This window comes from Pyrus communis, chromosome 16 (genome assembly GCF_041283825.1).
Source record: "Pyrus communis isolate YQ-2024b chromosome 16, ASM4128382v1, whole genome shotgun sequence".
NCBI classification, from domain to species: domain Eukaryota; kingdom Viridiplantae; phylum Streptophyta; class Magnoliopsida; order Rosales; family Rosaceae; genus Pyrus; species Pyrus communis.
The window spans coordinates 6857375-6885158 of record NC_142580.1 but is presented as its reverse complement, the minus strand read 5'-3'; the positions used below and the strand labels follow the sequence as shown (position 1 = coordinate 6885158).

Below are 27784 nucleotides of genomic sequence, written 5' to 3'. Positions count from 1 at the left end.
AGGCGATTGAGTGAGAGCTAATTGAGCAGCAGTCACCATAGCGAAGAAATCAACAAATCGTAACAAACAATATCCTTCAACAATCCACAAGCAATCAACCGACACACCAACAACTCCACAAGAAATCAACAATCGACAAGGATCAACAACTGATCAACACTTCAAATCACAGCCAGATCTACGAAAAATACGAACAACAAGAAGCAAGAAAGCAGAAAACGAGACAAATACCGTTCACCACCACGACAAGTTGCCACTGGACCCAGAAATCCCCAAAATCTAGGGTTTGAGTAACCAACGATCGGCAACTAGAGAACTCCGACGACGACAACGAGCTCCAACCAGAGACCTCCGACGACGACCAAACAACAGAACTCCACCGATCACCGGAACAAAGGAAAGCGGAAGCAGCGGTCACCAAGATCGTCAGACGACGGCGTTAGCCATTGGCGGCGATGATACCATGATAACAACCCTAATATATGTAATACAGAGAAAACACTAGAGAAGAAACGTATCGAAGAGAGAGAACAAACTTAGAGAGAGAAAGAGGAGGGAAATTTTCTGTTTTTCATTACCTTCCAACTGTGACCGACCTCACTTATAAATATAGCACACATATAACTAACTCTGCAGTCCTCCAATACAATTGTTACACGTGTATATATATCCTAACAGGTTAACCATCCCCCATCTTCGTTAGTGCATGTCTTGAATAAGGATGATCTCTCTTGTTCTCCTTAATTTTGTTACGGTAGTGATGGGGTTGACACCCTTGCAGTGTCTCTTGCCTTTGTTCCCCCATCACTGCTCTGTGTTTGCTTTCCCTGGTTGTTGCCCGCCTCCTTGTCTCTTTGGCTTCGGCCTTGGTTCTAAAAAAAAAAAGAAAAAAAAGAAAACTCCACCGTCCGTATGACAAATAATTGTCTGTACCCCTCACGGGCCATCAAGTGCAATAACTCTCACATGTCGAACATGGTAGAAGGCAAGTACAAAGATACAGCATCCACTTGTTCAATAATATATGCAAATTGATCACCCTCGTCTCTTGGATCGGTCAGTTGGCACCTGTCCATATCTCCATTTCCCAAGAAAAGAAACGCAGCTTGTACTATACTTCGATATATGACATGTATTGTAACAATAGAGCATTAATATATTTTCTTTATTTTTTTAATCAACTGTCTAAATTCTCATACATACCATGCATCAGAATTTAATAAAAAAACTCAAAATAAAATGTGTCCTCATATTCATTATCCCATTCCTAAAATGTGTCTACGTGACTGATAATGTCATTGACATGTATAGCACCGCTCCAACAGGACTATATAGTCCCATCCTTGCACATTACGCAAACACCCACAGAGAGAGAGAGAGAGAGAGAGAGAGAGAAAAAGAGATGGATTTCTGTTTTATGGGACTATGTCTTCTCCTTTTCTTCTGGATCACAATCCAAGCTTTCAATTCATTAGCAAAAAGAAGCAAATCCAATCCCAATTCCACAAGGCCTGTTCTTCCACCGGGGCCAAAGCCATTTCCCATCATCGGAAATCTCTTAGAGCTTGGAAACAAACCCCATCTCTCTCTTACTAAGCTCTCCCAAATCTATGGCCCCGTAATCACTTTGCAACTCGGCCAAGTAACAACCGTGGTCATTTCTTCATCAACCGCGGCGAAAGAAGTTCTACGAACGCACGACGAATTCTTATGCAATCGAACGGTCCCCAGTGCAGTCCGAGCCTGCTACATGGGAGAGCACAGCTTGCCCTGGATACCGGCTTCAGCCAAATGGAGAAGCCTCCGAAAAATATGCAACTCCCAATTGTTCGCAGTAAACGTTCTCAACGCAAGGAAAGCCAACCGGCACAAAAAAGTCCAGGAGCTCATAGCTGATGTCAATGCAAGTAAGGTAAAGGGCAATGCAATAGAGATTGGCAGGGCTGCTTTTAGTACGACACTGAATTTGTTATCGCGTACGATGTTCTCTATGGATTTAGCCGATCCGAGGAGTGAGACAGCTAAAGAGTTTAAGAAGACTGTGTGGGGTTTGATGGAGGAGGCCGGGAAGCCAAATTTGGGGGACTACTTTCCTGTGCTTGCAAAACTTGACCCCCAAGGCATTCAGCGGCGGATGACTAATCACTTCTTCAAGATGGAACAACTCTTCGACCAAATCATTGCACAAAGGTTAGAATCGAGGAAAGCTCATGATTATGTCAAAAGGGATGACATGTTGGATACCCTTTTAAGCATCAGTGAAGTGAATTGTGAGGAAATGGACAAGACCAAAATGGAACACCTGTTTCTGGTTAGTCCCTCCTCCCTACCTACTCTATATTATTTACCGTAAAATGTTCTCTACTAGTGTAGTATCTTTCATTTATTCAACATCACAATAACATTTTCGTTCATGAAAATTTGAACTCAGAACCTCAGAACCCTCTAATCTCACAAAATAGCTAGCATGCACTACTAAGTATTCTAAGCCAACCCTCACTGACTAACGAATGTCACTAGACCAACTAGTTAATTGACAGCGTGTAGGAGAGTCCATTATGATTAGTGGCATGTAAACTACGCCAGTAACCATTTGTTTTTGGTTATTCATTACAATGGTGTGTTGCTACAACTTGTGAATATATAGGTTATATTTGCTGCGGGCACAGATACAACTTCATCTACACTGGAATGGGCAATGGCTGAGCTACTACACAACCCGAAAAAACTATCGAAAGCTCAAGAAGAGCTGGATCAAGTCATTGGCAAAGGAAAACCAGTTGAAGAATCAGACATAGCTGGACTCCCTTACTTACAAGCAATAATCAAAGAAACCTTCCGGTTGCACCCAGCAGTGCCGTTACTACTACCTCGAAAGGCCGAAAAAGATATAGAGATCTGCGGGTACATTGTACCAAAGGGTGCACAAGTGTTTGTCAATGCATGGGCCATAGGCAGAGACCCTAGCATTTGGGACAGTCCCAACTCATTTGAGCCGGAGAGGTTCTTGGGGTCGGAAATTGATGTTTTAGGCCGGAATCTCGAGCTTATTCCTTTTGGTGGTGGGAGGAGAATATGTCCTGGGCTGCCGTTGGCAATGCGGATGTTACACTTGATGTTGGGGTCACTTATTAACTCATTTGATTGGAAGCTTGAAGATGAAGTTGTACCAGAGACCATGAACATGGAGGAGAGGTTTGGGTTGACCTTACAGATGGCTCAGCCTCTAAGAGCTGTTCCCAACTAAGTGATTAGTATTGTTGAAACGTATAGATATAAGTCTCACATCGGGGAAGCGTTGGGGGAGGGGGTGGGGGACAGGTTTATGTAAGTTATATAATTGAAACGTGTGGGATCCTACAAATAATTACCTGGATGGGATCAATGAGCGATCAAGAAGGCTCATGACCTAGGTTAGTGACCTCCATTGCACACTAGGACGGGTGCTCACCTAAGGCCTGCCCCAGTGATCACCTGTAAAAATTTACAAATATTTATTCAGAAAATAAATAGCTTTAACAATCAAATTATGAGTTCATCATTCATAATTCATGAAACAAATAACATTATAAACTACAATTATTCATTACAAGTGACAATCGTTCACGGTGCAATTCATATTTAAAAATGTTGTATTATAACTTTATCATCAATACAAAAAAAAAAAAAAAAAAAAAATTGAAAATTTTAAGATCTAGGATTTTAAAGATTTGAGTTTTATATATGCCTAGACTAAAAGCTTAAGTTTTTCTATTTCAGTAGCCAAATCTTATTATTAAAAAAAATATATATATAAAATGACTTGGTTTTCTTGCGTGCAAAGCTGCGAATCGGCAACAAAAGAGTTGAACACAACATGTCCTACCCAAAGTTCATTGAGCATTTCATCAAGCAGTTGGAGGACAATGTTTCAATGGAAACTCTAAGCTTTAAAGTGGTAGCACTTAGGACTTCCACGGCGATTTGTCATAGTTAAGAGGGTCTAACCCACTCTGCCCCTTAGTGGATCCACCCTGATGGAGATCTTCTGAATATCTCTATGTGGTGATCATACTGTGTACAATGTCACGATTTTGATTTTGTTACATACAAATTAAGTGATCTTTAGGCTTGTCACTTGTCACATACTCGTTTTTCTTGTAGTGCTTCTTCAATAAGTATGTTGGACAAATGACTTTCCACTTCTCTTTAATCGTTCATTACAGGGCTTATTTACTGCCGGAACAGATACAACATCCTCCACATTGGAATGGGCAATGGCTGAGCTACTCCGCAACCTGGAAAAGCTGTCAAAAGCTCAAGCGGAGTTGAAGCAGGTCATCAGGAAAGGAAAACCGGTTGAGGAATCCGACGTTGCTCGACTTCCTTACTTACAAGCAATAATAAAAGAGACCTTCCGTTTGTACCCAGCAGCACCTTTACTACTTCCCCGAAAAGCCGAAACAGACGTTGAAATCGGCGGGTACGTTGTACCAAAGGGTGCACAAGTGTTTGTCAATGCATGGGCCATAGGAAGAGATCCTGGAATTTGGGACAACCCGGACTCATTCGTGCCAGAGAGGTTTCTAGGATTGGAAATTGATGTAACCGGCCAGAACTTTGAGCTTATCCCGTTTGGTGTGGGAGGAGAATGTGTCCTGGCTGGCCATTGGCAATGAGAATGGTGAACTTGATGTTGGGTTCGCTTATTAACTGCTTCGATAAATGGAAGCTTGAAGATGGAGTTACACCAGAGATCATGAACATGGATTAAAAGTTTGGCCTCAGTTTACAGAAAGCTCAACCTCTCAGTTGTTCCCATGTTATAGAAATATAGAAGAACCCAGCTTCATATCTACTTTCATGTTTCTACCATATAATTTTTGGGGTGAACTACCAATTTAATCCATAATTTATCACATGAGTGAAAATTAGGTCTCTAAACTAATTTTTCAGAAAAATTAGTCCTTGAATTATAAAAATCTGCCAACTACATCCCTCATATTAGATTCGAAGTTACTATATTCAAATTTCCGTCAATTTAAGTCCTGTTACTTGCATGTGATACACATTGAAGGTAGATTAGTAATTTTACATAAAGAAATAGTGTATGGAGTTAACTTTGGGAGGTAAATTAGATATTAGATTGGCAACCTATATGAAGTGTTAATGGCTTATAGGCGAGAAAATGATGGTATTACCCTTTAAAGTGTGTCAATAAGTGACTTAAATTGGCGAAAAAGTGGATAAATTAGCTTTGAATACAATATTAGGGATGAAATTAGCAATTTTGAATGAATTTAGGGACTTATTTTATCGAAAAAAATAATTCAGGGACCTAATTTTTACTAAGGTGATAGTTCAGGGACTAAATCGACACTTCACCCTAATTTTTACTCTTAATAAGAATCATGCTTGTAGAGACATGGATTTAGTTAAATTGGTTACATAAATTTAGAATAGAGATCTTGGTATTTTGTGATTCAACTGTTCATCTTTTAGGTATTTCTCAAAGATAATCTCTACAAAAAAAATCAGCAAAATCCAATAATTTGATCATTTAGATTAAATAATAGTCATATTACTGTTTCTTTGGAAAACTGTATTCATCTATTTTCTTCATTACAATTGGATGTTTTAATGGTTTTAGATTTGTCTAATTTTTTGCAAAGATGATCTGTGAATAATGTACTTAGACATAGACAGTTTGAATTGTTGAAAAAAATTCGTTTCTGATCCCTCAACGAAAAGGAAATATACATACATACATATATATATATTAGGGGTGCAACTTGGGTTGGGCCAACCCAAACCCGTCCATGTCCAACCCGACTTTAAACCCAAACAAGCGAGTTTTTTTTTAATTATAACCTACCCGAACCCAACCCAATTTCAACCTGTTCATTTATTGGGTTGAGTTGGGTTGATCATTTGCCCAGCCCAACCCAACTCAACCCAACCTAACCCGATTAACCAAACCCAATTGGGTTGAGCTGTGCAACATGCTTCTCAATGACCTTTGCACCTTCATGGAGGATTCATTAGTGACTTTTGATGGATTATGATAGAAAAGTGCATGAGTTGCAGAAAGCAATTGTTTTTCTGGCAGCCACACTTTGATTTTTGCTCGAAGGAGGCTTGTAATCTATGTCCAGTTGGGTACTAGCTTTGTTTTTCTGCAGGAGCTTCAAGGGACAAGACTTGAGTTGGGTACTAGCTTTGGACAATGAAGTCTTCTTCTTTTTTTTTTTTTTTTATTATTTTTTTTTTTTTTTTAGGGTACTAGCTTTGGTATTTCTTGTATTTTAATTCAAACTTTGCATGAACCCGAATAAAACTTGAAAAAGTTGGGCAACCCGAACCCAACCTAAGTAAACTCAAATCCAATTAAATCCGAGCCCAAATGAATCCGATTAAAACCCAACCCGAACCCAATCCCGAATTGTAAAAGTCGGGTTAGGATTGGACTGACCTTCCAACCCGCCTAACCCACCCGAGTTGCACCCCTAATATATATTGTAATTTTTTGTGGGATTATATAAAGAATATGGGGAGGAAGTGGGAGCAAATGCATGCTTGTGTGCTTCAACATTGATATTTTGTAATTGTTTTTGTATGTATGTGCTCAGACACCATACTTGTATACACCCTTGTTGTCTAGGACAAGGCGCACCGAATGCAGGCCCTCCATATTGAAGAATTACTCTAGCCATAGAATTCCAACCGGAGTTTAAAGCCTAGTGAACAAAAGCGATTCCTACAGGTAAGTTGACTGGTAGCTCAACAACTCCTTTAATTTGTTGACTGAAGCCTTACCTTCCCTTCTATTTCTAGTTTCTACTTAATGAGAGACTGGACATTCAGGTTTTCAACAAAAAAAGACAAAGTAAAAAGTTTGGTGATGGATGTTCACAGTAATTTAATTTAAAGGAAGGTTTAACAAAACACTTCGGGTACATTATTTTTAATAAAAAATCACATTTATACTTTTCTCTGATACTATTCACTATACCTTTTAAAAGTGTTTTTCATTAGAAGGGAAGTTTTTTTATGAACTTTACGTTAGTTTTCCTTAATTTAAATGATCTCTTTATAAAGAAAAACAAAAATTTATCTCTTTGTCCACATTTATGACTTTTAAATGTTTTTAAAATAATAAAGAGGTCAAATTTTCATATCACGTAATTTGCTTGATGTGGTTATGAAAGAACCACGTCTCACCAGTTTGTAAATCATGTGATATGTCACTAATAATAAAAAATAAATACATTAATTAACACTTAAATAATAATTAAATCATTAATAATCACATTATATATTGTTTATTAAATAATTTAAAGTGATGATCACCCTTACATTAACTGCATAATAATAGTTAACATGTTTGACTTCTTAAACTATATCTTGAAGGAAATGGAAGGGGATCATTTCCAGATTCCTTCCTCCTAATCCACCAAGTTTGACGATCCGGACTATTGAAATTTGATCCAATGGCTACAAACATGGGCATACTTTAAAAGTTATAATAACTTTAACCGTTGGATCAGATTTCAATGGTTCCGATCCTAGAACTTGATGAATTAGGAGGAAGAGATCTGGAGAGAATCCCGAAATATACCAAGCAGATTTTGCGTGGGACAATCACATGAGTGCATGTGTAACTAGCGCAAATCGGGGGGACACTGCTAGGTTTATATGCACACACATCTATATTTATTTCTATTTTTTTTTTTTGTCAATAATCGTAACAGATTAAGATCAAGGGTTAGGAGAAGAAAGAGAGAGTAAGATCAAATGGACTTTTTGAGTTGCATGGTATTGTTCCTCGTAGTCATCTGGATCTCGGTTCATGCCATCTATTACTCGTTTGCAGGAAGAAGATATAGTCCCACTAGGCTTCCACCAGGACCAAACCCACTTCCCTTCATTGGCAATCTTTTGGAGCTTGGTAGCAAACCCCACATCTCTCTCACTAACCTTTCACAACGCCATGGCCCCATTTTGTCTTTACGACTTGGACATGTTACGACGGTTGTAGTTTCTTCATCAATCGTAGCTAAAGAAGTCCTCCGGACCCGTGATCAGTTCTTTTGTAACCGAACCATCCCAGATGCCATCCAGGCCTGTGACCATGTTAAGTACGGCATGCCCTGGATACCGGTTTCAGCGGCATGGAGAAACCTTCGAAAAATATGCAACTCGCATTTGTTTGCCACCAAAGTTCTCGACGCCAACCAAGCCAACCGTCACCTAAAAGTTCAGGAGCTCATATCCGAGGTCAACGAAAGCGTTTTAAAAGGTGAAGCGGTTGATATAGGAAGTGCTGCTTTCAAAACTACGCTCAACTTGATGTCGCGTACCGTATTCTCTGTGGATTTGGCGGACCCGAATAGTGAGACGGCTAGAGAGTATAAGGAGTTGGTGTGGGGTATTATGGAAGAGATTGGGAAGCCAAACTTGGCTGACTATTTTCCTGTACTTAAGAAGATCGATCCCATGGGAATACGGCGTCGTCTGGCCAATCACTTCCAGAAGATGATCGCCCTCTTTGACCGCATGATCACTCAAAGGTTGGAGTCAAGAAAATCACGTGATTATGTCACAACTAAAGATATGTTGGATACACTTATAAACTTCTGTGAAGAGAAAAGCGAGGACTTGAACATGGCTGAAACTGAGCATTTGTTTCTGGTTAGTTCCTACAATATATTGTTCTTGATTTGATGAATTAAAAAGTAACTAGGTTTTCTTCGACCATTTAATTTTTGTTGTTGCTGGTCTTTTACTTGTTTGTTGATTATGAGTAGTGTCGCTATATGTACCTTCTAAACTGGTCATCATGTACATCACTTGAGGTGTACATAAACAATTGACGCTTCACGAAGGCTATCCATTATTGCCTACAATTCTTGAGGGGGTGAAGAACTATACTTGCGTTTTGTTGGGGCCTTTTGTATTCAAGGAAGAATTATTGAGAGCATTAAAATTTAGTGAATGAATTATACCTTATAATATTATAATAATTATATAACAAGTAGATTTTTATATAGGATAACACCGTTCTCGAGCGCGGAACTTTAATTTTTTCACAGTTGTGCCCTCGTTGACTTTTGCGTATCCAGATTTGTAAAGATCCATGTCAAAGATAATCTAATAAAAAGGAGGAAGGTGGGTTTTGGTGGGGTGGTGTGGGGGACGGTGGTGGATCATTATATTAGCTTCATTTAATTTTTTTTATGGAATATAATTATGATTAAAATTGCTTTCATGTCCCGTTTGTTTCAAGATTAGATCTTTATGAATACACCTACGGTAACCTTTGTGGGAATGAAGTCTTGACAAATGTAGTCCTTTTGCTGTAGCGTCTTATCAAATTTTTAAAATTTTCCTTTCTTTTAGTTAATAGAATAAGAATGATATTTCTTTGTAATGATATATTTATACTATGAGAAATGAGGAATAAATTAGTAATGAATTCGTTATTTCTGATATTTAAACTTAAGGCCTCTTACTTACAAGTGAAGAGAACGCCACTACTAATTAGTGGCGAATAAAAATAATAGTTTGTAATCAGTTTTTCTTCTATTCTCGTCATTTTGATATATTAAAATTTCAGACTACTTAACCATTTGGTCTTAAATAGGATCTGTTTAGTGCAGCCACGGACACAACTTCAGGCACATTGGAATGGGCAATGGCTGAGCTGCTCCGCAACCCGGAAAAACTATCACAAGTACAAGCAGAGCTGAAGCAAATCATCGGCAAAGGAAAGCCAGTTGAGGAGTCACACATTGCTCGACTCCCTTACTTACAAGCCATAATCAAAGAAACCTTCAGATTGCACCCAGTCGTTCCATTTTTACTTCCCCGAAAAGCCGAAGTAGATGTTGAAATCTGCGGGTATATTGTACCAAAAGGTGCACAGGTATTGATCAATGCATGGGCCATAGGGAGAGACCCCAACATTTGGGACGATCCAAACTCGTTTATGCCGGAGAGGTTTTTGGATTCGGAAATTGATGTTTTAGGAGGAAACTTTGAGCTTATTCCGTTTGGTGGTGGGAGGAGAATATGTCCTGGATTGCCATTGGCAATGAGAATGTTGAATTTGATGTTGGGCTCACTTATTAACTCGTTTGACGATTGGAAGCTTGAAGATGGAGTTGTACCAGAGACCTTGAACATGGAAGAGAAGTTTGGCATCACCTTAGCGAAAGCTCAGCCTCTCATAGCTGTGCCCGTGCTACACAAAAACCTAGCATGATTTCTACTTTTCTACAATATTGTTTTAGAAACATAAATTAAAATAAGGTGAAGTGTTGATTTAGTTTTTGAATTATCACCTCGGTGAAAATTAAGTCCATGAATTATTTTTTCGGTAAAATAAGTCCTTAAATTCATTAAGAATTGCTAATTTCATCCCTACTATTATATTCAAAGTTACACCGACATTTTCTTGCTATAAGTCCTTAACATTTCATATAGATTGTGAATCTAACGTCTAATATTTTAACGTTGGATTAATCATGACCCTTGATCCAAACTCGTATTGCTCAATGCATGGGCCATAGGGAGAGATCCCAACATTTGGGACGATCCAAACTCGTTCATGCCGGAGAGGTTTTTGGATTAGAAATTGATTTTTTAGGAGGAAACTTTGAGCTTATTCCGTTTGGTGGTGGGAGGAGAATATGTCCTGGATTACCATTGGCAATGAGAATGTTGAATTTGATGTTGGGCTCGCTTATTAACTCGTTTGACCATTGGAAGGTTGAAGATAGAGTAGTACCAGAGACCTTGAACATGGAAGAGAAGTTTGGCATCACCTTAGCGAAAGCTCAACCTCTTATACCTGTGCCCATGCTATACAAAAACCTAGCATGATTTCTACATTTATACAATATTGTTTTTGAAACATAAATTAATGGGTAAAGTACAAAAAACTATATTAACTATTGGTGTTACGAAACTTTCATACCTCATTTTTTAAAATTGACAATGTCATACCTCATCTTACAAATTTTTGCCAATGTCAGACCTCCGTCAGTTTTTCAGTTAATTTCTCTGTTAAATGCTGACGTGGCCCGACACGTGTCCCACTCACTAATCCAACTGGATTAAAAAATAATTAAATATTCAAAAATTAAAAAAAAAATATTAAATCTCTCTCTCCCACCCTTTCTTGCCTCTCTCTCTTCTTTGCATCCCATAAGACCCAAAACCCTTTCCCACCCAACCCCCCCCCCCGGGACCCCTTCCCACCCGTCTTCCACCACCCTTTCTCTCCCCTCTCTCTCGCCTCTCCCTTTCATCTCCATCGTAGTCTCCTTCCTCCCCAGTTTTCTCTCTCGCTGTGCCCAGAACCTCCCAAACCCACCTGGGTTTTTTCATCCGCCAAACTCTTGTCCATTGACCCGTCCCCCCAAACTCTTGCTCATTGACCTGTGTCCCCCCCTCCCCCACTACCCCATAGACTCGGACTTCGTCGCAAATCAGACCGGTTCCCAGTCCGAGTTCTGGTCGACACCATTGATTTGGGCGTCCAGGTGCTGATCAAGAGTGGCAGAGTGAGGGAGGCGGAGTAGTCGAGGAAGATGATGTCGTGGAACAGTGTCGTTGCGATCTCCAGATCGAGGGTGGCAGAGCGAGGGAGGTGGAGTAGTCGAGCAATATTGGGTTCTTCGTTTTGGGGTTTTCGAATTGCAGCAACAATTGCTGCAATGGGAAAGTGGGTTTTGTTCCTCTGGGGTCTGGGTCTTCTGGGATGTAGAGAAGAGAGAAAGGCGAGAAAGGGGGGAAAGAGAGAGAAAGGAGAGAGGGGGTCGTGGAGGACGGGTGGGAAGGGGTTTTGGGTTGTAGAGAACAGAGAGAGGCGAGAAAGGGGGAGAGAGAGGAGAGAGTGAGAGAGATTTAATATATATATATATATATTTTAATTCTTGAATATTTAATTATTAAAAATATTTTTTATTATTTTTTAATCCAATTGGATTAGTGAGTGGGACACGTGTCGAGCCACGTCAGCATTTAACAGAGAAATTAACAGAAAAACTGACGGAGGTCTGACATTGGCACAAATTCGTAAGATGAGGTATGACATTGTCAATTTTAAAATATGAGGTATAAAAGTGTCGTGACACCAATAGTTGATGTACTTTTTTGTACTTTACCCTAAATTAATATAGGGTGAAGTGTCGATTTAGTTTCTGAATTATCACTTCAATGAAAATTAGATCCATGAATTATTTTTTCCTATAAAATAAGTCCTTAAATTCATTAAAAATTGCTAATATCATCTATACTATTATATTCAAAGCTATTTTATCCAATTTTTCGACAACTTAAGTCACTTAACACACTTTATGACGTAATACCGTCATTTTCTTGCTATAAGCCCTTAACATTTCATATAGGTTGTGAATCTAACGTCTAATTTACTCTCCAAAGTTAACTCCATATACACTATTTCTTTTTGTAAAATTACCAATCTACCCTCCAATATGTATCACATTCAAGTAACATGACTTAAATTGACAGAAAATTGAATATCGTAGCATCGAAGTTAATATTAGGGATGTAAATGGCAAATTTTTATATTTCAATAACTGATTTTTCTGAAATAAAAGTCTAGGGACCTAAATTTCATTCAGGTAATAATTCTGGGACTAAATTAGCAGTTCATCCATTAATATATAGTCTTCACTCGGTTGGAGGAGAACTGTAAATCAAATCTCACTTGTGGTCAGGGGAGGCTGAAATGCCTCAATGAGTCTTTCCAGCCCCCGGAAAGAATGGATAACCGTAATTTGCCACCAGTTGTCCTCCTTTAAAAACAGAAAAATGAGTCTTTGATTTGTTGTACGAGAGTGGGCCTATAGGAGAACCATACGTAGATATGGCAAAAATGACTATGTTGTGAACTTTAATAAATTAAAGACCCTGAGTGTCTTAGTGATAGTGCTTGAAAGATCAAAACAAAAGATGCAAAAGAATTAAAAAAAAAAAAATTGTTGGACTCTTTTTTCCGTTTTACTAATGATATAATCTAGACTAAACAAACTAAAGGAAGAGTCATAGCATTAATATGCCCGAAATTATGCAGCAGTTGATTACTTAATTGATCATAAATAATTTATGTAAAGAGAGATGATCTCTCTAGCTGACGTCTTTTTTTCCATTCCAAGGAGTTACAAGAATCAACATGCATGTATGTATAATATATGGGAATTGTTATAATTAGCCCTCTAATTTGTATGTCTCAATTATTTTGAACAGTCCATCCCAAGAGCATTGCTCCAAGTACATCTACAGCAAACTTAAGCCACTCCTCGCAGTTAGAGAGACGATGAGAGAGCACACTCGGTGGATTTCGTAAATTCCACAAACGATCAATTTAACATTTCATTTACAGCCACTGCATTTCATTTATGTAAAGAAAGATGATCTCTCTAGCTGACGTCTTTTTTTCCATTCCAAGGAGTTACAAGAATCAACAGGCATGTATGTATAATATATTGCATGTCTCAATTCTTTTAAACAGTCACTCCCAAAACATTGCTCCAAGTACCTCAACAGCAAGCTTAAGCCACTCCTCGCAGTTAGAGAGCCGATTAGAGCTGTTTTCAATCGCAAAAATAAAACTCCAACCTTGCTAGTTATTGATATGTAACCCCTGTTAGTCGCATCTGACAAAATTTCTATCGTTTGAGAGTGAAGAGATGATAAGTGCTAATGAGAATGATGGAAGAGAAAAGTTTTGCTTTGCAAATTTTGAGAGCACACTCGGTGGGTTTTGTAAATTCCACAAACGATTAATGTAACATTTCATTTACAGACACTGCATTTCTTGATGATGCCAAAACTAAAGTACAGAACCAACTGATGCTCATTCCTCTATCATAACACAAAGAATCCTACTCACTCCCAAGGTTTACGGAATTGGACAGCCAAATAACACTTGCCATTTTTGTATCTATGTATATTTACAATTTCTAAAACATTAAAAATTACCTTAATGTTTCACATTAACAAAACTAGCAAAATATATAACCTTTTCTCAAGAATAGCATTCTTTTTGCACAATTTTTTGTTATTCGTGAAAATAATGGTTAAAACCGTGCTACTTTTGTCAAAAAATGAATGAAACCGTACGTGGCACGTTTTTTCCCATAGTTCTTCCGGACGATGTCATAAGCCACGCTGATTCGAACAATTCAAGGAGGTCATCTTTAGAGTTGGTTTTACTATCATCATCAGCAACACTACTCTCCACTTCTTCCTTGTTATTATAACCTTTAGGAGTTCCCAGGTGAAGTGAAAAGCTCAACGTACACATTGAACAAGGGATTATGATGCATAAACCTACCAAACGAGCTAGCAGAGGCAAGCAGCCACACTCATGTCTGTTAGAGTTTTGAGACTCGTAGTGTCCCACATCGGGGAACTTTTAGTTCCCATTGCCATTTATATAGGTCTAGTCCTTTGTTCTAGTAATTAGAACTTGAACCATTTGGAAATGGATCGAAGACTTGGGTCTTATGGTTGTGCGGATTAGATTTGTATAATATAGTCTAATACAATTAAAATTAATCAATCAATACAATTATATTTGATTAAAAACTAGAATTGTATGTTTGCACATTATTTTTGAAGTTGTCACTTTTGATAACTGCCACCATGGGTCCTCTGAATATCACCCTTTGATTTTATCTTATGGTTTATCATCGTAAATCATTGGTTGACTGTTTTTGTTTTCTTCTGCAGTTGCACAGAGAGTTGTGCAAGGCACTCTCTGCAATTTATTGCAAAATAATGTCAATATTTCCTTCTTTGGAAGCAGCGCGACCTAGGAGCAAGTCTGGTATCCAAGCTTTATGTTCATTACATGTAGCACCTGAAAAATCTAAGAATGTTCTTCAGCATTGCGTAGAATGTAGTAAACTTTACTTGGTAGGTATTCCCTCAATATTGCAATTGTAGTTTATGCAGTTATTGCCACTCCAACATGTCGACTAAACAACCCTTCAACTATAGATGAATAGATTTCTCTTTTGGTATTTAAATTTGTTTCATTCGTGGTGAGATTGTGTGTAACTTGTGTTCTTTGTATAATGGTCATATTGTTTTTATCATTCAGGCTATAACTGGGGATTCTGTGCCCTCAAAATTTGAAAAGGCAAGATGTGCTCTCATGGATAGTCTTAGACCTGGTTTGGTACTGAGGTGATTCTGAAAAAAGCTGCTATCAAAAAAAGCTGGGAGCTGTTTTTGTGTTTGGTAAACACTCAGCTTCAGCTTTTTTTCACAGTTTTGGATGAAAAAAAGCCAAAAACAAGAAGCTGCAAAACCTAGCTTTGAAAAACCGGCTTTTTTTCACATCTGTTTTACATAAAAGCTTACCAAACACTCTAATACTGCTTTTTTTTTTTTCAAAAGCACTTTTACAAAAAAGTTTACCAAACACTCTGCTGCTTTATTTCACAGCTGCTTATTCTCACAGCACAGCAGAAACAGCTTTTTTTTCAAAGCACAGCAATACCAAACCAGCCCGTGTTGAAGACATTGTTCCAAATCTATTGGTTGTCAGGTAATCATCCTTTAAGGCCCTTTTGCAGTATCTTTTCCTGGTTGGTGCAAATTGCATTCCTTGGTCATGATGTTTTGTGTACATCACTTAGGTGTGTTCTTTTCAGATTGAAGACATTGTTAGTGAACTTGAGTCATGGGTGTAGAGAATGATGCATTGGCTTTGAACTCTTATTCCTTGGACTGGTATTCTTCATAACATCCTTCACCAGACACAATTAGATTTCTTTCTTTCATATAATCTTCTGTTGGTTGAAGATAGTTATAGATTCATGTAGTAGCTTGAATGCTTCTTTTATTGCGTTGAGCGTAGCAACTGGCTTGAAGGATTTAAATACAATCTGTTTAATGGGTAGTTTTTTTATTTATTGGCAATAGTGGGAAGATTTAAGTCAGGGTTACGCAGTATCTGCTTAGATTTCTTCGTGGAAGAGCGGAAAATTGTAGATTTGTCCCTGCAGTAATGGGTGCTTGGACTTTTTATTGAGATCAGGGAGACATTGGATTACTTATAATGATCTGTGTTAGATGTTGATTCTTCATTTCTCACTTGGAATGTGTTGAATGGTCTGCGTCTTGTGTGCCACATTTCTGAGTAACATGTCACAATTTTTGGTTCTCTTTTATGCTTCTCTAAACCTTGGAAACTTAAGAATAATTTCTATTTCGTTGTTTTTTCTTTTCCAGAAACAAGAAAACGATGTTAGCATCAGGGGTAATTTCGTTGCTGGAGGAAATGATCTCCAATCCCAGTTCTCAAGGACCTGCGGCAGCCCTGTATCTGAATCTCTCCTGCCTTGAATAAGCCAAGCCTATTATTGGAACAACCCCGGCTGTTTCTTTCTTAACCCAGCTCCTTCGAGCCGGTGTTGAAACCCAATGCAAGCTTGATGCCCACCACGCCCTGTACAATCTGTCGGGTGTCGAGTCAAATATACCGAAACTTATTTCAGCTGGTATTATCAGTGGTCTCCAATCCCTTCTTGCGGACTCTGGTGACCAAATGTGGACAGAAAAATGTATAGCTGTTTTGATAAACTTGGGATCAAGTAGTTCTGCCAGAGATGAAATGATGTCGAATTCGAGTCTTATCACTGCCCTAGCAACAATTTTGGAGGCTGAACAACCCATTGAGCAGGAGCAAGCTGTCTCATGTCTGTATATGTTGTGTAACGGGAGCGAGAAATGCAGTCAGATGGTCCTCAAGGAAGGGGTGATTCCGGCGTATTAAGGATAGTTTATCTTGATTTTCTGTTGTAATTAGTCATTGGACAGTTAGTTTGTTATTGGATAGTTCTAGGTTAGATTTTGATGAGCTGTCAAAATATAGCTCTTTGTATAAATATCTCTGTACTCTAATTATTCAATGTAATGGAAATACTTTCCTAATACGGCATTGGTGTCTATTTCCGTCGATGGCACATCAAGAGGAAAAGAGAAGGCTCAGAAGCTGTTAATGCTGTTCCGTGAGGAGAGACAAAGAGACCAAGCACCTCCTGAGCCGGAGGTGCATCTGTCGGTCGAAAATAGCGACAAGCCCATGTCTGTTCCGGAACCAAAGCCACTGTGCAAATCCTTCTCAAGAAGAAAGATGAGCAAACCTTTTAGGTTTTTATGGAAGATCAAAAGCTATTATGTTTGTTGGATATATGTTAACAATCTGTGATAAAATTATATATGCTAATAAATAATAAATGCGAATAGGAAATTAAAAGAGTATGAACAACGAAATAATATTGAACATAAATATTGAAGATCGAAGCTTACGTACCGCAATGTCTTTGAAACAAAAATTTCATCCCTACTCAGTATAGTTCTACAGACGTCTGCTTCATCAAAATTCAACGATCAAGTCAGAATTCCAGCACCGAAAAAATTGACTTTTGGCGAATTTCTATGTGGTTTTCTCAGTAAGGATGTTTTGGATTATAGAAGAAGAATTGTTTTTCCTGTGTTCTAAATGCCATGCAAATGGATGTATGTATAATATGATTATGTCTGTTCTCAACAGGTATGAGAAAGAGATGCATCTGTTGGGAGACATCTTCTTAGAGGGGTGTTTTCTTTCTGCATTTTTTCACACTTCAAACTTTATCTGAAAAGATGAGTTTGTTGGTAAAAAAAATAATTAATTAATTAAATTCGAAATTAATTAAAAATAATTACTTAAATCCGAAAATAACTAATTAATTAATTAGTACATCCCAAAGCCCAACCCTAAGGGTGAGCCTAATTTTAGTCTCCAAAGCCTATCACTCCAATCACTTTCTATAAGAGACAAAGCCTTATAAAGTGAGAAAACATTTTCGGAATGACCAATGTGGGACAATGAAATTTCTACTCAAAATTTTCAACACTGTTTACCATTGTTAACTCCCACGGTGGTGTAAATTTCAGTTTTGTATCATCGTTTTATTCTTTTTGTTCTTTTACTTTTGAAAGAGCGGAATGTACGGCCCCCTTGTAATTTATGGATTTTGGTTTCGGATTTACCTTTGAGATAGGAAATACATACATACATACATACATACATATATAAATATATATATATATATATATATATGTCTTATGAATATGATTAATTCAAATGGTTAATTCCTACGTATCCTTGTTAATTTTTTTTAACTCGTTCGTTCTAATAGTAAAAGATTAAAAGAGTGTGTGAGAGAGTATGTGAATAATACTATTCGTTTTTATTGCACGCTATAAAGCAAGATTGCTCGCTAATTGACTGAGAATTTGGCCTTGCACCAGTTAAATAACAATTAAGAAAGTTAAGGTTTCAATTCAAGATTAATTAGTTATAAGGAAAACAATATAATCTTTATAAGCACGTATGAAATTACTTAGTTTTTTAATGTAACAGAACACTCTAACATTTTCACACGCCAATTGACGTGATGGGAAACACATACTTATTTGGTAAGTACTTTTAAACTATTGAAATTGCTTTTTGAAAAATATTTAAAAGAAAAGTCAAAGTTTAATATCTGAAAGAAAAGTCAAAGTTTTACACGATGTCGGACAAAACTCCACCGTCCGTATGACAAACGGGCCATCATTTCGAACATGGTAGAAGGCAAGTACAAAGATATAGCATCCACTTGTTCAATAACGTATGCAAATTGATCACCTTTGCTTCTTAGATCTGTCGGTTGGAACCTGTCCATATCTCCATTTTACAAGAAAGGAGACGCATCTTGTATTGTACTTTGATGTCTAATATGTACTGAAATAATAAAAAACATTAATATATATTTTTTATTTCTTTAATCAGATGTCTAAACTCTCATACATATCATGTGTCAGAATCTAATAGAAAACTCATAATAAAATGTGTCCTTAAAATGTGTCTACGTGACTGATAATCCTTGCACCACAACGAGAGAAAGAGATGGATTTCCATTGTATTGGAATGTTGGGGTCCTAATAATGACATTGAATTGTAATGTGAGCAAAATTGAGGTGTCCTTAATTCTTCTCATCTTATTTGTTTTCAACATGTGTTCTTTAAAGTTATAAAAATATGATTTCTTTTGGACCTAAACCAAAAACATTGAAGCCTTTATTTTCAAATTTTGGGCTCCAAATAGCTCTATTTTCATGGTAACTAAAAAGAGGTTGAAGTTCAAATTTTCTTTGTCTTTGTTAACACAAAAATATTTGCTAATTTTACTTGTTTTACTTATATAGTCTATGTATTAGCCTATTCTAACCTATTTTACTTGTATAGAGCCACCCAATTCTAATGAAACCTATAATTTAATATGTAATTAGTGCAAAATTCTTTAACAAAAATGAATTTGAATTACTTGTTATGTTATTTTATATCTTTTTGTTCTATTTGGATTATTATTTCAGATTGTAGAGTTTTATTTTCATATTATTTATTAAATAATTTTATGTAGGTATGTAAACATTACGTTACTTCATGGTAATTATTTTATAGTCCACCCATGAAAAAAAATCTTGGCTCCACCTTTGCTTGGGTAAGGGCAAAGGCAACGGCGTTTACTATCACAAATATATATTTTTAATTTTTTTTAATACTTGATAAATGTGTTTAAGTGTGAACTTTATAAGTTTGTTGTTTGAAAATAAAACTCAATATTGAACTCCAATAATGTAATTTCAAAAACAAAGCAAAGCATATATTACAACCTAGTATGATATCGAAAATAAAACTCAATATTTAACTCCAATAATGTAATTTCAAATACAAAGCAAAGCATATATAAGTTTGAAAATAAAACGTTGGTTGGGTAGTCCAACGGGCTTGGTAAAGCCCACAATCGACCCTAATGAGCTGCAAGAGCAACTTTCTAGAGTTTTGATCAATTTTTTTGCCACCACCGATTGCACCTCTCTTATCTGCAATTGCTGTTTCTAGACTATTGTGCCACATGATCTCCATGTCCTTTATCTTTTGTCTACAATTATTTACTGGAGAACAGTAAGAATTTAAACTATTTCGTTTATATGCGTCATTTTGTTAAATAGCTTCGTTTTCTAGATCGCACACAATTTATCTCTATATAAAGGAGAACGTAAATTTTAATAAATCTTTCATATGGTAAAAAATGCTTCTCACTTCTTCTAACTTTTAAAAAGAAAAAAAAATTAATTAAATAAGTGCAAAATAGTAAAATAATTTTCAAATAAAATTCAAAAGAAACAACCTCACCCATGTAAAGAAGTTAGTGGGCTTTTTTTTATGAATTTATTACAAATTAAAAATAGTAAATAAAAGTTTACTTGCAAATTAAAAAATACAAAATAAATAAAAATACAAAAAGTGGTCAGAATAATGAAGTCCACATGCGTCTTATCATCGTCTCTTTCAACAATTGCACCAGAGTTAAAGGTTTAGGAGAGCGAGGAGACAAAGCTCAGAGATGGACATCTTGAGTTGCATACTACTAGGTCTAATGGTTACATGGATCTCAATTTATACCCTCTATTATTCACTTGGAAGAAGATCATCAGTTACCACAAGGCTCCCACCGGGACCAAGCCCACTTCCCTTCATTGGCAATCTCTTAGAGCTTGGCAACAAACCCCATCTCTCTCTCACCAAGCTTTCACATCGCTACGGCCCCATAATGGCCTTGCAACTCGGCCAAATAACGACGGTGGTAATTTCTTCATCAACCGTCGCCAAAGAAGTCCTCCGAACCCACGACCAACTTTTCTGCAACCGAACCGTCCCAGATGCGCTCCGAGCTTGTCAACATTCCAAGTATGGCATGGCTTGGATACCGGTTTCACCTGCTTGGAGAAACCTTCGCAAAACATGTAACACGCAATTGTTCGCCACCAAAATTCTCGATGCCAACCAAGCCAACCGTCATCTAAAAGTGCAGGAGCTCATATCTGACGTCAATGAAAGCGCTGTAAACGGTGAGGTTGTTGATATCGGAAGGGCTGCGTTCAAAACTTCGCTCAATTTGCTATCGCGTACAGTCTTCTCTGTGGATTTAGCAGACCCACACAGTGCGACGGCGAGAGAGTTCAAGGAGTTGGTGTGGGGTATCTTTGAAGAGGCCGGGAAACCTAACTTGGCTGACTATTTTCCTGTGCTAAAAAAGATTGATCCCCTGGGTATTCGACGCCGTTTGACTGGTCACTTCAGAAAGATGCTTGACCTCTTTGACCGCTTGATGATGCAACGGTTTGAGTCAAGAAAAGTGCTTGATTATATCATGACTAATGATATGTTAGATACCCTGATAAACATTAGTGAGGAGAAAAATGAGGATATGGACATGGATGAAATTCAACATCTGCTCCTGGTTAGTTGTCTACTTTCTACCTTCATTGTTCTTGATCTTGATGAATTGATTCTTTGAATTTTATAATATGTTTATACTCAAAATTGCTTAGAGGTAATTGATAATTACTCGCGAGTTGTTACTAGGTAATTATTAGGGTTGTGCATTGTCTGAAATTGGTCATCTAGCGTATTAGATAGACTAACTTTTTAAATTAAATTTGCAAACAATATGATATGCCACCAATAGAAAATAAATATATTAACCAATACATAAGTAATAGTCCAATCCTCAATAATCACATTATATAGTTTATAAAATTTAATATAAAAAATTGATCTTCCTAACATTAACCTTTCTCTAATAGACACACGAATTTCATCAAAAAAGATATAGGTGAGCTGATATAAGTAGGGTTTCTTTTTTTTTTTTTTTTTTTATTTTTTTTTTTTAACTTGTCTATCGTCAACACTACTATTCATCACATCAATTTCAGCTGAACAGGGGCGGATTCAAGAAAAATTGTTTGGCGGGTCACCTGTAAAAATTTACAAATATTTCTTTGGAAAATAAATAGCTTTAACAATTAAATTATAAGTTCATTATTCATAATTAATGAAATAAATAACATTACAAACTACAATTATTCATTACAAGTGACAATCGTTCATGATACAATTCATATTTTAAAATGTTGTATTATAACTTTATCATCAATACAAAAAAAAAATTTAATTTTAAAGATCTAGGATTTTAAAGATTTGAGTTTTATATATGCCTAGACTAAAATGAATTGGTTTTCTTGCGTGCAAAGCTACGAATCAGCAACGAAAGAGTTGAACACAACATGTCCTACTCAAAGTTCATTGAGCATTTCATCAAGCAGTTGGAGGACAATGTCTTAATGGCAACTCTAAGCTTTATGTATGTGGGACAAATGACTTTCCACTTTTCTTTAATTGTTCATTACAGGAATTATTTGCTGCCGGAACAGATACAACATCATCGACGTTGGAATGGGCAATGGCTGAGCTACTCCGCAACCCAGAAAAACTGTCAAAAACTCAAGCGGAGCTGAAGCAGATCATCGGAAAAGGAAAACCGGTTGAGGAATCCGACGTTGCTCGACTTCCTTACTTACAAGCAATAATAAAAGAGACCTTCCGTCTGTACCCAGCAGCGCCTTTACTACTTCCCCGAAAAGCCGAAACAGACGTTGAAATCGGCGGGTACATTGTACCAAAGGGTGCACAAGTGTTTGTCAATGCATGGGCCATAGGAAGAGATCGTGGAATTTGGGACAACTCGGACTCATTTGTGCCAGAGAGGTTTCTCGGATCGGAAATTGATGTAACCGGCCAGAACTTTGAGCTTATCCCGTTTGGAAGTGGGAGGAGAATGTGTCCTGGCTGGCCATTGGCAATGAGAATGGTGAACTTGATGTTGGGTTCGCTTATTAACTGCTTCGATAAATGGAAGCTTGAAGATGGAGTTACACCAGAGACCATGAACATGGATCAAAAGTTTGGCCTCACTTTACAGAAAGCTCAACCTCTCAGAGTTGTTCCCATGTTATAGAAATATAGAAGAACCCAGCTTGATATCTACTTTCATGTTTCTACCATATAATTTTAGGAAAACTAATAAAAGGAGTTTGAAAACTTTGAGTTTTAACGAAGATGACAAAAATGTGTTGTAAGTGAATACTACCAGGATTGACTTTTTAGTGTAAAAATGTGGTTTTTCGTTAAAGTGAACAATATCGGGAGCTTTTCGTTAAAGTTCCCAATTTTAGGGATAAACTCCAATTCAGTCCCTAATTGATCACGTGAGTGAAAGTTAGGTTCCTAAACTATATTTTTTCAGAAAAATTAGCCCTTGAATTATAAAAATCCGCTAACTACATCCCTCATATTAGATTTGAAGCTACTATATTCAAGTTTCCGTTAATTTAAGTCATGTTACTTGCATGTGATATACATTGGAGGATAGATTGGTAATTTTTCATAAAGAAATAGTGTATGAAGTTAACTTTAAGGGGTAAATTAGACGTTAGATTCGCAACCTATATGAAATGTCAAGGGCTTATAGGCGAGAAAATGATAGTATTAACCTCTAAAGTGTGTTAATAAGTGACTTAAGTTGACGAAAAATTAGATAAAATGTCTTTGAATACAATATTAGGGATGAAATTAGCAAGTTTTAATGAATTTAGGGACTTATTTTACCGAAAAAAATAAGTCAAATACCTAATTTTCCCTAAAGTGATAGTTCAAATACTACATCCACACTTCACCCTAATTTTTACTCTTAATAAGAATCATGCTTGTAGAGACATGGATTTAGTTAAATTGGTTACATAAATTTAGAATACAAATCTTGATATTTTGCGATCAGCTGTTCATCTTTTAGGTATTTCTCAAAGATCATCTCTACCAAAAATCACCAAAATTCGATAATTTGACCGTTTAGATTAAATAATAGTCATATTAGTGTTTCTTTGAAAAACTGTATTCATCTATTTTCTTCACTATAATTGAATGTCTTAATCATTTTTTATTTGTCTAATTCTATGCAAAGATGATCTGTGAAAAGGAAACACACACACACACACACATATATATATAACCATGCTTGTGTTTTTTTTTTTTTTTGTATGCATGTGCTCAAACACCCTACTTGTATACACCCTTTGTTGTATAGGACAAGGCGCGCCGAATGCAGGCCCTCCATATTGAGGAATTACTGTAGCCCTAGGATTCCAACCGGAGTTTAAAGCCTAGTCCACAAAAGCGATTCCGACAGGTAAGTTGGCTGGCAGCTCAACAACTCCTTTAATTTGTTGACTGAAGCATTGCCCTCCCTTCTATTTCTAGTTTCTACTTAACGAGAGACTGGACATTCAGGTTTTCAACAAAAAAAAAAAGACAATGTAAAAGGTTTGGTGATGGATGTTCACAGTAATTTAAATGATCTCTTTATAAAGAAAAACAAAAATTCATCTCTTTGTCCACATTTATGACTTTTAAATGTTTTTAAAATAATGAGGAGGTCACATTTTCATATCACATAATTTGCTTGATGTGGTTATGAAAGAACGACGTCTCACTAGTTTGTAAATTATGTGATATGTCACTAATAATAGAAAGTAAACACATTAATTAATATTTAAATAATAATTAAATCATTAACAATCACGTTATATGTAATTTATTAAATATGATTTAAAGTACTATATCTTGAAGGAAATGTACCAAGCAGATTTTGCGTGGGACAATCACATGAGTGCATGTGTAACTAGCGTGAATCGGGGGGACACTGCTAGGTTTATATGCATATATATATATATATATATATATATATATATTTATTTATTTTGGTCAACAATCGTAACAAATTAAGATCAAGGGTTTGGAGAAGAAAGAGAGAGTAAGATCAAATGGACTTTTTGAGTTGCATGATATTGTTCCTCGTAATCATCTGGATCTCGGTTCATGCTATCTATTATTCGTTTGCGGGAAGAAGATCAAGTCCCACTAGGCTTCCACCAGGACCAAACCCACTTCCCTTCATTGGCAATCCTTTGAAGCTTGGTAGCATACCCCACATCTCTCTTACTAACCTTTCACAACGCCATGGCCCCAATTTGTCTTTACGACTTGGACATGTTACGACGGTTGTAGTTTCTTCATCAATCGTAGCTAAAGAAGTCCTCCGGACCCGTGATTAGTTCTTTTGCAACCGAACCATCCCAGATGCCATCCAGGCCTGTGACCATGCTAAGTACGGCATGCCCTGGATACTGGTTTCAGCGGCATGGAGAAACCTTCGAAAAATATGCAACTCGCAATTGTTTGCCACCAAAGTTCTCGACGCCAACCAAGCCAACCGTCGCCTAAAAGTTCAAAAGCTCATATATATCCGAGGTCAACGAAAGCGTTTTAAAAGGTGAAGCCGTTGATGTTAGAAGTGCTGATTTCAAAACTACGCTCAACTTGATGTCGCGTACCGTATTGTCTGTGGATTTGGCGGACCCGAATAGTGAGACGGCTAGGGAGTATAAGGAGTTGGTGTGGGGTATTATGGAAGAGATTGGGAAGCCAAACTTGGCTGACTATTTTCCTGTACTTAAGAAGATCGATCCCATGGGAATACGGCGTCGTCAAGCCAATCACTTCCAGAAGATGATCGGCCTCTTTGACCGCATGATCACTCAAAGGTTGGAGTCAAGAAAATCACGTGATTATGTCACAACTAAAGATATGTTGGATACACTTATAAACTTCAGTGAAGAGAAAAGCGAGGACATGAACATGGCTGAAACTGAGCATTTGTTTCTGGTTAGTTCCTACTATATATTGTTCTTGATTTGATGAATTAAAAAGTAACTAGGTTTTCTTCGATCATTTAATTTTTGTTGTTGCTGGTCTTTAACTTGTTTGTTAATTATGAGTAGTGTCTAAGGGCCCCAATAAATCATATGGTCACTTGAGTTAGTATAAGTAGTTTTTTTTCATTCGTTATATTAGCTTCATTTAATTTTTTATGGAATATAATAATGATTAAAATTGCTTTCATGTCCCGTTTGTTTCAAGATTAGACCTTTATGAATACACCTACGGTAACCTTTGTGGGAATGAAGTCTTGACAAAATGTAGTCCTTTTGCTATAGCGTCTTATCAAATTTTTTAAATTTTCCTTTCTTTTAGTTAATAGAATAAGAATGATATTTTTTATGTAATAATATATTTATACTATGAGAAATGAGGAATAAATTAGTAATGAATTCGCTATTTCTGATATTTAAACTTAAGACCTCTTATTTACAAGCGAAGAGAATGCCACTACTAATTAGTGGCGAATAAGAATAATAGTTTGTAATAAGTTTTTCTTCTATTCTTGTCATTTTGATAAATTAAAATTTCAGACTAATTAGCCATTTGGTCTTAAATAGGATCTGTTTAGTGCAGCCACGGATACAACTTCAGGCACATTGGAATGGGCGATGGCTGAGCTACTCCGCAACCCGGAAAATCTATCACAAGCACAAGCAGAGCTGAAGCAAATCATCGGCAAAGGAAAGCCAGTTGAGGAGTCACACATTGCTCGACTCCCTTACTTACAAGCCATAATCAAAGAAACCTTCAGATTGCACCCAGTCGCTCCATTTTTACTTCCCCGAAAAGCCGAAATAGATGTTGAAATATGCGGGTATATTGTACCAAAAGGTGCACAGGTATTGGTCAATGCATGGGCCATAGGGGGAGACCCCAACATTTGGGACGATCTAAACTCGTTTATGCCGGAGAGGTTTTTGGATTCAGAAATTGATGTTTTAGGAGGAAACTTTGAGCTTATTCCGTTTGGTGGTGGGAGGAGAATATGTCCTGGATTGCCATTGGCAATGAGAATGTTGAATTTGATGTTGGGCTCGCTTATTAACTCGTTTGACGATTGGAAGCTTGAAGATGGAGTTGTACCAGAGACCTTGAACATGGAAGAGAAGTTTGGCATCACCTTAGTGAAAGCTCAGCCTCTCATAGCTATGCCCGTGCTCCACAAATACCTAGCATGATTTCTACTTTTCTACAATATTGTTTTAGAAACATAAATTAAAATAAGGTGAAGTGTTGATTTAGTTTCTGAATTATCACCTCGATGAAAATTAAGTCTATGAATTATTTTTTCGGTAAAATAAGTCCTTAAATTCATTAAGAATTGCAAATTTCATCCCTACTATTATATTCAAAGCTACACCATCATTTTCTTGCTATAAGTTCTTAACATTTCATATAGGTTGTGAATCTAACGTCTAATTTTTTAACGTTGGATTAATCATGACCCTTGATCCAAACTCGTATTGGTCAATGCATGGGCCATAGGGACAGATCTCAACATTTGAGACAATCCAAACTCGTTCATGCCGGAGAGGCTTTTGGATCAGAAATTGATGTTTTAGGAGGAAACTTTGAGCTTATTCCGTTTGGTGGTGGGAGGAGAATATGTCCTGGATTGCCATTGGCAATAAGAATGTTGAATTTGATGTTGGGCTCGCTTATTAACTCGTTTGACCATTGGAAGCTTGAAGATAGAGTTGTACCAGAGACCTTGAACATGGAAGAGAAGTTTGGCATCACCTTAGCGAAGGCTCAGCCTCTCATAGTTGTGCCCATGCTATACAAAAACCTAGCATGATTTCTACATTTATACAATATTATTTTTGAAACATAAATTAATATAGGGTGAAGTGTCGATTTAGTTTCTGAATTATCACTTCAATGAAAATTAGATCCATGAATTATTTTTTGGGTTCTTTAGATATAGACCCTTGAAACTCCTATTTTCCAAATAAAAACCCATCTAAATTTAAACATTCAAATAAAACCCAAATTTCAAATAGCCTACCATGTAGACAAATATATGACCAACTATTACAATACAATTACAAC

The 27784-nt window shown here is 36.9% G+C and overlaps 4 protein-coding genes and 2 pseudogenes across 4 annotated transcripts; all 6 read left to right on the top strand.

Moving 5' to 3' along the window:
• The first annotated feature begins 1342 nt into the window (after positions 1-1342).
• On the top strand, positions 1343-3527 carry LOC137732236 (geraniol 8-hydroxylase-like). Its single transcript, XM_088688036.1, has 2 exons — positions 1343-2311; positions 2648-3527. Exons 1-2 carry the CDS (start codon positions 1403-1405, stop codon positions 3245-3247), a joined length of 1509 nt encoding a protein of 502 aa, XP_088544162.1. The 5' UTR covers positions 1343-1402; the 3' UTR covers positions 3248-3527.
• A 100-nt stretch (positions 3528-3627) lies between these two features.
• On the top strand, positions 3628-4910 carry LOC137732593 (geraniol 8-hydroxylase pseudogene; annotated as a pseudogene).
• A 2747-nt stretch (positions 4911-7657) lies between these two features.
• Positions 7658-10379, top strand: LOC137730469 (geraniol 8-hydroxylase-like). Its single transcript, XM_068469460.2, has 2 exons — positions 7658-8670; positions 9623-10379. The coding sequence occupies exons 1-2, from the start codon at positions 7774-7776 to the stop codon at positions 10241-10243; spliced, it is 1518 nt and encodes a 505-aa protein (XP_068325561.2). The 5' UTR covers positions 7658-7773; the 3' UTR covers positions 10244-10379.
• Positions 10380-16228: 5849 nt separating this feature from the next.
• LOC148689890 (U-box domain-containing protein 45 pseudogene) lies at positions 16229-16869 on the top strand (annotated as a pseudogene).
• A 3504-nt stretch (positions 16870-20373) lies between these two features.
• Positions 20374-23013, top strand: LOC148689889 (geraniol 8-hydroxylase-like). Its single transcript, XM_088687916.1, has 2 exons — positions 20374-21356; positions 22308-23013. Exons 1-2 carry the CDS (start codon positions 20460-20462, stop codon positions 22911-22913), a joined length of 1503 nt encoding a protein of 500 aa, XP_088544042.1. The 5' UTR covers positions 20374-20459; the 3' UTR covers positions 22914-23013.
• Positions 23014-24730: 1717 nt separating this feature from the next.
• LOC137732264 (geraniol 8-hydroxylase-like) lies at positions 24731-26973 on the top strand. The gene is made up of 2 exons (XM_088688008.1): positions 24731-25675; positions 26290-26973. The coding sequence occupies exons 1-2, from the start codon at positions 25334-25336 to the stop codon at positions 26908-26910; spliced, it is 963 nt and encodes a 320-aa protein (XP_088544134.1). The 5' UTR covers positions 24731-25333; the 3' UTR covers positions 26911-26973.
• The last annotated feature ends 811 nt before the right edge of the window (positions 26974-27784 follow it).

Excerpts from the sequence above, each read along its gene's own strand:
- LOC137732236 (XM_088688036.1), top strand. The coding sequence starts at position 1,403 with ATGGATTTCTGTTTTATGGGACTATGTCTTCTCCTTTTCTTCTGGATC. Across the intron at positions 2,312-2,647 it reads AAATGGAACACCTGTTTCTG|GTTATATTTGCTGCGGGCAC; the intron begins GTTAGTCCCTCC and ends GTGAATATATAG.
- LOC148689889 (XM_088687916.1), top strand. The coding sequence starts at position 20,460 with ATGGACATCTTGAGTTGCATACTACTAGGTCTAATGGTTACATGGATC. Across the intron at positions 21,357-22,307 it reads AAATTCAACATCTGCTCCTG|GAATTATTTGCTGCCGGAAC; the intron begins GTTAGTTGTCTA and ends TGTTCATTACAG.
- LOC137732264 (XM_088688008.1), top strand. The coding sequence starts at position 25,334 with ATGTCGCGTACCGTATTGTCTGTGGATTTGGCGGACCCGAATAGTGAG. Across the intron at positions 25,676-26,289 it reads AAACTGAGCATTTGTTTCTG|GATCTGTTTAGTGCAGCCAC; the intron begins GTTAGTTCCTAC and ends GGTCTTAAATAG.
- LOC137730469 (XM_068469460.2), top strand. The coding sequence starts at position 7,774 with ATGGACTTTTTGAGTTGCATGGTATTGTTCCTCGTAGTCATCTGGATC. Across the intron at positions 8,671-9,622 it reads AAACTGAGCATTTGTTTCTG|GATCTGTTTAGTGCAGCCAC; the intron begins GTTAGTTCCTAC and ends GGTCTTAAATAG.